This window comes from Lycorma delicatula, chromosome 3 (genome assembly GCF_047948215.1).
Source record: "Lycorma delicatula isolate Av1 chromosome 3, ASM4794821v1, whole genome shotgun sequence".
Lineage (NCBI taxonomy): Eukaryota > Metazoa > Arthropoda > Insecta > Hemiptera > Fulgoridae > Lycorma > Lycorma delicatula.
Window position 1 is genome coordinate 75230073 of NC_134457.1, and position 12873 is coordinate 75242945.

The 12873-nt window shown below is 27.2% G+C and overlaps 1 protein-coding gene across 2 annotated transcripts in view; it reads left to right on the top strand.

Annotated features, from left to right (window-relative positions):
* Positions 1–10919, top strand: part of LOC142321710 (gamma-interferon-inducible lysosomal thiol reductase-like protein) — a 36152-nt gene extending 25233 nt beyond the window's left edge. The window contains exons 5-7 of one of the 2 annotated variants that reach the window (XM_075360010.1): positions 357–422; positions 3558–3636; positions 7253–10919. In XM_075360010.1, the coding sequence (XP_075216125.1) occupies positions 357–422; positions 3558–3587 (96 nt within the window). In that variant the 3' untranslated portion in view covers positions 3588–3636; positions 7253–10919. Of the gene's footprint in view, positions 1–356; positions 423–3557; positions 3990–7252 lie in introns of those variants that run through there. The other variant, XM_075360009.1, reaches the window with a different exon arrangement.
* The last annotated feature ends 1954 nt before the right edge of the window (positions 10920–12873 follow it).

Sequence of the window (12873 nt, forward strand, 5' to 3'; positions counted from 1 at the left end):
GAAAAATTTTATGTATTTACATATCCAATAATATTGATATTATCTGTGTAACAAATGAAAATTGAAAATCTATTTTTCTGTTTGAAAATTATTTTAGTAAAACATTTATATTAATTTCACACAAGAAATCACGACTGTTACAATTAATTCTTCAGTAAAACTTATGCATAGCAGAATTCAAGTAGAGAAGTTTCCTAAAACAATCTTAGAATTGTTAAAGTAGATTAGTTATGATCTGTATAATTTAAAATATAAAAATAATTTATTGATCAAATTATTTATAGAATAAAAATTTAGATGAAATTTTAAGGACCTGTTTAAAAAAAAAACAATTATTTTTTTATTTCTTTTTCCAGAGCCAAGGAGATCAACGTGCAATATTAAAGAATTTATGGAAAGAAATTTGCAGGCAGTTTCCAGAAGTAAGAGTTAAGTTTAAGAGTTATGTTATTTTTTTAGATTTTAGTTATCTAATAATTCAGCACTCATTTTACAGCCCACAGATATACACAGTTATATATATATATATTCACTCTCCTTATTTATTGCTTATTTTTGTTTACAAAGTTTATAAATGTGTGTATTATATATATATATTTTTTTTTTATAAGTTATTATCAAATCGTGAGATCGGTATGAAAAATATGGTTAAGTACAATGCATGGAAAGATGGGTAAAACTTGCCATTCACAATAGGCGTAAATTTGAAATAAATCTGGTTAGTTAACTTTTTGAAAGTCTTCTTATGATCTGATAATTATTTTTTTACAAAAAATAAAATTGACAGTCCATTAGATCATAAATGTGTAATTGAATTGATAAAATTAAGAATTCCTTTGGTATTTGAATGCATTTTTATATTTTTTGAAATTATGCAAAGCATTCAGTTACTTTATCCATTATTTTGTATATTGTGTACCTACTTGAAAGATGTAAACTTATTGTTGAAGGATCGCTTACTATTATTTTTGCTGTGTTATTAATTCATTTGAGGTTTGGACTCCATTCAGTACAGGCACGTTTACCTGAGGACTAGTTTGCATTGGCTTGTATGTGTTTTCTCTGTTTAAGATTAGAAGTGCAAGTTAAAATTTTTAAGAATAAATTTACTGTATTATAAACCTTTCATTTTATTTTATTTTTTCTATTATTTTTATTGTTATTTATATGTAAATATTTATATGTTTTTCATGTCTGTTTTGTTTTCAGTGCCTTAGTGTTTAGTGTTTCAGTATGTCTTACTCCATTAAAAGTATTTGATTTCTTTTTGTGTTTATTTCTTTCTGTAGCTAATTTAAAGAGAATACTTATCACTATTTATTTAGTTTTATATTCAATCACATTTTAAAATGTAGTATCCAAACTTGAAGATCTCTGACCTGAAGTTGAGGAGTTCTGACCTCGGCCTCTTGGCATCTGGGAAGAAGGAACTTTGGTCATATGACTGCATGCCTCATTGAGCATGAAGTGGTGATATTGAGCGAGGAGATTTGTAGAGACCACCAGGTTGACACTTTGGTGTATGAAACATCCTGAAGGAAAGTACATGAGGAGATATATAGAAGTTTTTTTGACAATAGAAATTTTTGCAGATCTCAAAAGTGTTGAGTGCAGCCTGACTGCGGGAGTTTTCATCAATTGTCAAAGGCAAGTTCATTTCCCATTGGTTCAGTTTCTGAATTGGGAGAAGAAATACATGACAGCGATGGTGTCAAGTCAAGAAAAAGGTGGTGAAGGGCTACTAAGCCCATAAAGTTCTTTTGCTCAGTGACATCCATGCAAGGAAAGGTACTTAGCTGGCCATATGCAGTGTCATATTGGGTCAGCCTGCTATGTGACTTCACTGGTTAGAGCAGGGGCTGACCTCTGCCTGTTGTACTTCATGAGGTGGAGGATCTATCTAAGGATTTTTCTCCTAGTGACCATGTTGTCATTGTTGGTGGTAAAATCCATTCACAGTGATAGGCTACCAGCGCCAATCCCCAGTATTGCGAAGAAGATTGGAGGTTGAGCCATACAAGGGAGCAATACAATATACTGATATTCTTTTCCAGTTCGACACTTTGGTGTATGAAGCATCCTGAAGGAAAGTGAACAGTTGCATGAGGAGACATATTAGTGTGATGTCACTTTGTTCATTTATGGATTCAAATGTGGCTCTCATGTACTGAATGCTCACACATTACAGGCTATATTTAAATTCAGGTGGTATATTAAATTCAGGTATCAATACCCTAGTCTTAACGTTGATGTTGATGGTATTTATAGATTTCCTTCTGGTTCTTTGAAACTTTCTACATAAACTATCAGAAACTTTTTTTAAAATTTGTAATAAATTCAATGTCGTGTGTGGAGATTTTAATGTTAACTTTCTAGACAATACTAATCTTGTGACAAATGAACTATTAACTCAGCTTCAGTTAGCAGGTCTAAATATTTTGATCTCCCAGCCAACTAGAATTAGAAGGTGTAATTCTATAACAATCTATATAGGCCACCTGTGTAGACAATCAGGAAAAGATTTTTGAAAGTATATGTTTGGAGTGTCGCTTTATATGGAAGTGAAACTTGGACAATCGGAGTATCTGAGAAGAAAAGATTAGAAGCTTTTGAAATGTGGTGCTATAGGAGAATGTTAAAAATCAGATGGGTGGATAAAGTGACAAATGAAGAGGTATTGCGGCAAATAGATGAAGAAAGAAGCATTTGGAAAAATATAGTTAAAAGAAGAGACAGACTTATAGGCCACATACTAAGGCATCCTGGAATAGTCGCTTTAATATTGGAAGGACAGGTAGAAGGAAAAAATTGTGTAGGCAGGCCATGTTTGGAATATGTAAAACAAATTGTTAGGGATGTAGGATGTAGAGGGTATACTGAAATGATACGACTAGCACTAGATAGGGAATCTTGGAGAGCTGCATCAAACCAGTCAAATGACTGAAGACAAAAAAAAAAGTGTAGACAATATTTTTATAAATTACCAAAAGATGTTTTTCAATTTTTATTTCCTTTGTGCAAATTATGGTCTTTCAGATCATAATTATCAGATTTCAATAGCATTATTTATTAATGAAAACATGTGATGAGAAAATTAATGTGATTAAAATTATTATTATTTAATATTACTTATTTTTATTATTATTTAATTATAAATTATTTAAAAATGGAAAGAAAAGTGCATGACTTACTAAAGGAGTTGTAAAATTTAGCTCTATGTTAAGAAATCTCCATGAAGAAATTGTCTGATAACTTCAGAATTATTTACAAAATTACAAATGAATTTATGCTAAAGTTATACTGCTAAAAAATTATATTATGATAATCTAATGTCTAATTCAAACAGTAAATCTTAAAACCATTTTACATTTTCTAAGGAAACTGGTGAGAGGTGTGATTAAATGACAGGTAGTTATTAGTTAATTTAGTTAATTAGTACGTGTAGTAAGTAGTTAAAGATAAATGTTTGTTAGCTAGATGTATTAATGTTGTGGATAGTCTGCTCCGTGTAAAATGAGTAGTCATAAAAAAATCATTCTGATTAACTTTTTTTGCAGGATTCACAGCCAAATGAGTGCCTATCTTGAGACTTATTCTTTATTCATAGATTTATAAAGACGTTAAAACAAATATTTGGTCAGATGAACTTTAAACAGTAATATTATTAAATAAGTTACATTTAGTTTTAATATAATTTTTGTGGTGTAGAATAATTTAATTTAATTATAAATTCCTTTCCAGTGGTGATTCTAATAAATTATTTAATGTAACTTTAATGACTGTCATAGGATGTGTTCTCTTAAATATGTTTATCTTTTAGAGGTAATTCTTCCATTTTTTGAATCAGTTTTAATGGTAACATTTTAGTAACTACTATAAATTGATTATAGTAGAAATCATTGTTAATACAGTTTTTTTCTGAACACAGGTATTTCATCCATTTGTTTTTCTTTCATTCTTTAGTATAAGAAATTTAACTTTTTTTGTAGCCAATTGAAATAGATATAAAAAAAATTTGATGCCTATGTCCACATAATAAAAAAAATGTGTTTTTAGAGTTAATTTATAGTTATTAAAATTCAGTTACTTTAATTACAGTAATTACTCAACTTAGAGTGAGTTGAATTCAGTGATTTTTTGTTAATGTTTCATCCACATATTTCATATGTTTGCAATTATTTTTCACATAAACAAAATCAATGTAATCTTTTATTTTGCAAAACAATTCAGTTATTTCATTTAGATGTTTTGGTTGATTTTATAAAATATTGTTTATCTTATTTTTTTATTTAAAATGTGTTCTAAAGTTCTGTAAATTATTACAAGTAATGAACACTATGAGTTCATAGAATAATGAAAAGCTGTTATGTTAAAAGGAAAACTTTCCATGGTAAAAGTTACAAAAAATTGACAAAACAAAGGACATAAAATTAATAAGAGATCTAAGCTACTCAACACTTCAGATTATTTAGGGTAGCTTTGATAAGAGTAGACTAACATTTGCAGGTCTATGTGATTAAAGTATGCTTTTTATATAAAAATAGAGTATCCACTTACCAACAATTGTGAGTATTGACTATCCAAGTGTTTTTGGATTATTCCTCCATCATCAGGTATTACTGATTAATTATGAATTTTATAGTTGTGCATATAAATTTTTATAAATGGGAATTAAAGTGAAAACAAAATTTAAAATTATTTTGTTCGTAACAGTTGATTGTCAGTAGTTAAAATAAGTCAACCATCTTGTCAATAAGATGTTTACAACTGTTAAATATTATACTACTAAATTGATAACAGTAATCCCTGGATGATGGAGGAATAATCCGAAAGCACTTCGATACTCAATACTCACAATTGTGAGTATAGGACACAATGCCATAAATAAAAAACCTTTTTTTTTGTTAGAGCAGATACTCTATTTTTATATAAATTGTGTTATACCAATGGTGCCAGATGTTCAGAAAATTGGACGTAAAATATGCTTGTATCTCTTTCTTAACCTGCCTGTAATGGAGAAAAACTAGCTTCTTATTAAAAGTGAAAATTCAGTATATCTTGTTCTTGCTCTGTCTGATCGATTCAAGAAAAAACCTTACAATATTAATGAAATTAAAAGAATGTAATGTAAATGGTGGTGAGTTCCATAAGTTTTAAGAATGATTGGTTTTTCACTGTTTAACACATTCATCTCCAAGGATGCACATGTGGCACCTGCTGTTTAGTCATCTCACAGGCCAACGGTGCTATCTGTGCACCTGGTGTATTAACATATTTTCAGTACTCCTATTCACAGGTTCTTCAGTTGTGCTTTTAATTTTATAGAGGTGTGTTCTATAAAAAGATAATTTGGGCCTGGTTTCAGTTTTCTATTTGTGTACACATTATGGCTGACCATGATGTTCCTCGCCCTTCGTGACCAAAAAAGCAGTGTTTAGATTCTAATAAAATTATGATGGAATTAGATTTGATACGAATTTTAGAAAATTAAAGCAGTGATATGGATTTTAATGGTGATAGTAAAAGTTGAGGAATTAACTGTAATATTATTATTGTGGTGTAAGATTTTAAAACCACTTCAGGTTTTGTACCTTGTTAACTAACTGAAAACTGAGATCTTGTGAATTTTATATCACTTCATAATTTTTAACTTAAAAGTTATATTTGGTATGTAAAAATTCTTTACAATTTCAAAATTGTGTTTTTTTAAATTTTAGTGATTTATCTTGTCAATAAATTTTCCAGTGTTTGTTAGGCATACAGAAATTTAGAAATAAAAAAATATACATATATGTTTAGAATCTTTTTTAATTATTTAATGTTAAAGGATGGTGATAATATATTTTTTTTATAGTTGTAAGTTATGATTGTGGAAAAATTTCTTTAGTGGAAAAATTTCTTTAGTTTAAGTATTTTAAAAAGTAAAATTCTTTTTCTACACTATTATGATTTTATGCAAATGTAGCTTGTGAGAAAACTTATGTTTATAAATTTATCAATGTACAAGAAATAAATCTGTATTTTGTACTCTTTTTAAATACAGTAGGCTGTTGGTTTTACTTGTTAATTTTATGAGAAAATTAATAAAATAGTTTTATTGAAAATGCTCTGTCCAAGATTTAATTTTTTGTTTGTTGCAATAGATATTTCTCTAATGTTTTTTATTTTGTTTTGGTATGAGGTTCTGATCTCTGCATGAGTTACATTAAATGAGTAATATTTTAGATGCTAAATTTAATGTAATTGTCTTTGTTTAATCTTACTTTACATGTTATAAGTTTTAACTGATTAATATCACTTAGCTTTCTTCTGGGATTCCTGTAAATGTTGCATCCAGTAATTTATTTATTATGTAAGCAAAACCCGTATCTCAAAATTTGATGAAAATCTATATATGGCATTGTGTCCATTAATCCATTGTTGAAAGAGTATTGGTGATAAAAGTGAGAATGTAAATACATTATTTTTAGAAAATTAAGTGAGTGAGCACTTTAGTGAGTCCCATCATTTTTAGAAAATTATGGGACAAGTATTAAAGGTGATCTGGCCTCCGTGGCATGAGTGGTAGCATCTCAACCTTTCATCCAGAGGTCCCAGGTTCAAATCCCGGTTAGGCATGGCATTTTCACATGCTACTTATCATTCATCTCATCCTCTAAAGCAATACCTAATGGTGGTCACGGAGGTTAAAAAAAAGAAAAAAGTATTAAAGATGAGTAGGGAATTTACATTAACTGTAGGTTTGTTGAGGATCATGGATTTGCACATGCATACATTCAACAGATTTTATGTATCAAGAAGACCCCAAAAATAACTTTTATACTTACTGTCCAAAGCAAAAGAAGCTAATAATTTGCTTGTTTTTTTATTTAGTATCATGTGCATGCATTCCCATTTTCTTAATTGTTTATTTAATATCTTAAATTTATCTACGTTAATACATTTTATCAAGATTCTACTTTTATTGTTTTATTTTTTTTTTATTTTTGGAAACTCAGAAGGCTGGGTTTATTTTATACACACATCAAGTGCTAGTTAAATGACTATTGCAGAGCGATTGGAATCCTCTCACAATTCCACTGTGTAGTCACTGTCTCATCAATCTCCATTATAGTAGCATGAGTTCTACCAGCTAATGTCTTAGTGCAGACAAAAAAGTGAAGTGAATTAATTATTCATATTATATCTATCCCTAGAAAAAGAGGTCAAAGATTATTAAAATTATTATTAGTTTTCTACTTCTGATTTACAGACAATTGCTGGTTCCATAATTTCCAATAAGCTGTTTCACCTGCAGTACTATGATGTCAGTTTTATTGGTCTTTATGAGGTAGTTTAATTGAAAAAAAAAGAAGAAATTAATGAGATATCTGAGCTATTTTGAGCATTAAGATCATCTTTCATATTTTGAGGAATAATTTCTTATTAAAGAACCATATTGAACACCTGATTGATATTATTAGTAACTGAAGTTTATTATTCTTACATTTCCAATATGCATTTAAGGCATTTATTTTCTAAACATGATTTTGTAGACTGATTTTATTCATATGTAAAAAACATTTTTTAGTTTAATTTTGTAATGTAATAAAATGTTATAAACAAATAAAACTTAATAATAAGTTTGATGATAAAAACAATTGAATGCTTTTTTATGAAGGTAGCAACCATAACTTTCTTAATTAGAAGTGTAGTTTTCACATATAGTGGTTGAAGTAGCATTTATTTATTAGCTTAAAGTAATGAAATCCATTTGTAAAAGATGAAAGAGGAGAATGAATTCAGCAGAAGCAGATGGACAAAGGATTTAATTACTGTCTTGTGACAAGTGATGAAGATATGTTAGAAGTGTAATAAATGTATTGATTTGTTTGTAGACCTACAATAAAGCTGTTTGATATTTTATGAGAAACTGTTAATAAGATTGTGAAGAAGAGATATTGAGATGAAAATTTATTTATTTTAAATAAATAAAGAATCATCTCTGTTAGAGCAAGCAGTTTAGTATTATGCAAAAAAAAATCCCATTGGATAGTTTCTTCTGTTTTTTTGCTTTGAAGAGCACATCAAAGTGTTTGTTAAGAATTTCACAATACATATTTACATTTATTATATATTCATGATTAAGAAACTTGATAAGCGATACCCCTTTGTTCCTTTCTGAATGTTGCTTGAACTTCTTGGGCTGCAAGTGATTATGAAAGTCACCATTCCATCAGTTGTGCTTTGTTTCAGTGTTATTGTACAATATCTTGGATATTGCTTGCTGCAGTTAAGCAGTATATCATCTTCTTCTCTTTGATAACGCAGCAAAATTGTTTGTACAACTCTTTCCTTTAGTGTAGATGAGAAAAATGTTTATTTTTATTTATATATAAAAAATTAAACATTAGTATTAATAAAGTAGAAATATTAAAGTCATGTGTCCTGTATGTAGATGTACTAATTGCAAAGATGAGAAGCATGTCAATCAAATATCTACCATATAAGGGTGATTTGTGATAAAGATTTGAAAATCCTACATAAGGAGCCTAACAAAAAGTAGATGCAAAGGATATTCTGAAAGCCTGCTAAATTAGGAAAAAGTTTTGTTTGAGGATAGCATATTGTTGAAATGGAAATTGAGATAATAATTTGGGAATAGATAAAAAACCCTATTAGTAGAATTAAAATCTCAAAAGTGGCGTACCTTAATAAGTTAAGTATTTCTGGATATTTATTAGAGGTTGAAAAAAGAAATAAATATTCTTTGGGATTTTATAAGGAAATCAACTGCATGGAGGAATGATACTGATATGAAGGAAAAGGTGACATCCAGAATTGTGTATTATTGTGGTAGTATATTGAAAACTTAATTAAATATAATTGTAGCATATTACATTTATGTTTCTGCCAGTTGTTTGACAGTACTCAGAAATGAAAGTAAAATAATTACATTATTGTATATATAACAGAATTCATAATATACGATTATGAGTGCATTGAAATTCATTTCAGTATTTAACTGTAATTAATTTTTTTCTTTTTATGCTTGCTTTCCTAATTTTCTGTAATCTATTGATGAAGTTAAGCATAATTTTTATGTAAGGGTCAGATGTCACTCTTGATGCCAATCTGCAAGAGTGAATCAGATTTGAAAATTTGTAACATTTTTAAAATGCTATACCTGACTAGGGTTTGAATCCAGAACCTCCAGATGAAAGATAAACATATGTAATATTTATTATCGGGTAAATTTACCTGACAAATCAGGAAATTTATCGGATCTATTTATTATCAGGTGTATTGACTAAATCATATTGTTGACTATATGCATTATTTCTACTGAAAGTGTTATTGAGTTAATAGTTCTAGTATTTGGTTCTTTTAAAGGGTACTCTTTATAAGCAAATTATATTTTGTATATATTTTTATAACCTCTATTTTCAAATTAGTTCTCTGCTTCTTTTGCAAGTGTTGTACTTCAGTTCATTATGACAATCACAAAAAATTCTATATGGCAGTTTATTAAATTTTAAATTCAACTTGTCATTGTTTTTAATTCCGTAAATTCTTGGTATGTATGTTTATGTTGATAAAGCATCTTAGATAATGCTTTGTCAGCTATCCTGTAAATTTGATTTCCAATTTTCTCTCAGCATATTAAATGTATTAAGCCAGTCTCTAATTTTAGAATTTCTTAACCTATTGATTAGGTGATATCTCATAAAATACTTCAGAAAATACATTTCTGTTACCGTGTTGTAGAATGTATCTACCTCATAATGCATCATATATGTGAACTATATAGAAAAGCAGGGATGGATATTCCTATTCTCAATAATATATCTATGTTTTATATATTTATGTTTTGTTTCTTTAACTCGTTATAATACTTCATTATAATTAAAATTCTCCATCTGGGAAGCTACATCAAATTCTTTAAATACTGAGATATTACAACCTAAATTTTGGGAACAATAAATATGTTTTATTAAACTATTTTTGACTTTTGCCTAAAAAATAGTCAACACCTTAGTTTTATTTGTTCTACCGTGCTATAGTTTGCTGAAACTTGAACAAATTCAAAAACTGTTACTTGTAAAGAATATTCATTATCACCAAGAACTTAATACTTTGTCTTTTAGCCCTACTTATCATTGTTTTTTTGTATGTTTGTTCTGTTGAATTATTACTTACTATCATTCCTTCTAGTTGTTACAATTTGAGATACGGTTGTAAATTTATAACATGTTAGTAAGATAGACTTTTAATGTTTAGCATTTTGTTATGCAGAAAAAAGGAAACCAAAATCAATATGCTACTATATTTAATAGATTATATATTGAGAAAGAGTTGTGCTATTTTAAAGTAATTCCATGATGTTTTATTATCATTTAATAATAATTATTATACATGATATTAGCTGTTACTTTTTAATTTATGATTAATTGTAAATAATTGGTATTTTAAAATGCTTCTTCTTGTATTCTTTGCTGGGATTATGGTTGTGACTTAATTCATATTTATTTAAATTTTTTCTATTATTTCAGTAACATTATTAATGTGATGATGTAATTACTTATAAGTTATTATTTTTTTAAAGATAATTCTTTTTTTTATTTATTCTTAACATTATTATTAAACTATTTATTTATTATAAAATAACAAAATTGACTAGTAGATTGATTTGAATGTGATTTAGTGTGATTCTGTAATACATTTTTCTTTTGATACTTTGGTAATAAACTTATGGCTGAGATAGGTTTCAGATTTGCTTTGGTTCCTTTATTGCTGAGGTATATGTTATTCCTAAAGAATCATTGAACTTGTCTTCTTTTTGTGAATTTAAGGTAGCTAGCTCATCAGAATTGGAAAAAATAACTGTTATTTTTTCTAAAACAAAGATATTTCTTAGATAAAAGTTTTCTTGTCACCACTTTCACCTCAGTTAAAGGTTTATTAATCGATTGATTGTACATATATGTGAATAATTTTATATTTCTTGAAGATTTAAATTCATAACATGTATTACTATTAGTTATTGTTAGTGAGTGATAACATAAGCTTGATCAGATTAACTGATTATAGGATTATTGATTGTAATGAGTAATTTTTTCTTTTAAATAATGGATATTGCTATTAACAATCAGATTTTTTTAAGATGTTTAGGATAGCTTAAATTAGTACAATTAAGAATATAGTCTTAAAAAAAGTATTTAATTATTTATATTAGATCAATATTTCTTTCTACTCTATATTTCCTTTGATTAATCATGTATACAAATTTTATTATATCAGGATATTGATGTAAGTTGATACTGCAATTAGGGTATTGGTATTACAGATAACAGAGTAGAAATTAAAAAAACAGCTGTAAGAATATTACTTATTTGTGATCAATGAATTATATAGATTGTGTATTCCATATAAAGCTACACTACAAACATATACTTTCAAAAATCTTTTCCTGACGTTTAAATTAATTTTTGATGTAAACAAATTATATTTCTGACTGAGGTTTGTTTCGCCTGTGCTATTAGGCATTTTATATCGTTCCTGCTTCGTCCATCTTCAGTAATTCTACTATATATTATATATATATATATATAATATATATATATATATATATATATATATATATATATATATTATATATACCTGTATAAGATATATATTTATCTTTAATTAATAATTAAAAAACCCAGTTATCAACAATTCATTTATATATGCGTTCAAGCGCTTTCAGAATAAATTTCCATCATCAGGACCTAAAAAATCGTTTATGTTATAAATCTTATTAAAACTAAAACTTCTTTGTCATGTAAATTTGTTAATGTAATGTAATATAATATAACATTGGTCATCATAGTTTAAAATTATGTCTGCTTAACGTCCTGTCATGAATATTTCCACCATTATTATCATAAACTTTTAAATTATGATGATGATTATATTACCTTACATAAACAAATTTACATGGCAAAGAAGTTTTAGTTTTAATAAGATTATAACATAAAAAATTTTTTAGTTCTTGATGGAATTTTACTCTGAAAGTGCTTGAACGCATATATAAAAGAATTGTTGGTAAGTGGGTTTTTTAATTATTAATTATATAATCATTCCATGGGCCGTGCTTGATAAAATTATTATATTCATCTTTACATATTATTGTTTCCATCTTTCTAAATTTATCTCCAAAATTTGTGTTTTGACTTTTCACTTTCATACTTTTTAATTGATTCTGTTTGGAGGATTTTCCCTCTTTTATTTTGCATTACTTGAATTGTTTTCAGTTATGATAACTTTAAGAATTTACCGTCAACTAATAATAATCATCAATTCTTTATCATTGATACTTTACAATCCTTATCCCTTTATTCAGCTAACTATGGAAATATCTGTTCAAGTTCTCTTTTTCAATGTTAAAATCTCTCCTAATTCTCACCACATTAAATTTTTCATCTTTTGCTAGTTTTTATTTATTTCTTAATCAATTTAGTTTCTTAAATGCTTAGATGTTAGCCCAATAAAACTGGTTTCTTCTCCTTTTCTGTTTTTAACATTTCAATAATATCAATATTTTATTATGATGTATTTTAAAGTAGCAAAAACTTCCTTGTGTAATACTAAAGGATTATTTTTACTCTTTAAATCAAAAAATACTAAATTTCTCTTTCTAAAGCTATAATCAATTTCATTTTTATTGAACTAAACTAGTGTCTTAAATGTCTTCCTTTAAACTTTGTAAATTCTCATTTAATCTTTTATTAATACTTCTTATTTTAGTTTCATTTTAATCCACTTTATTGAGCTTACCTAAAAAATATCTAATTTTTGTTTCATTTTAAACCACAGTTATAATAATCCAGAAATATATGGTGTCGTGCTCTC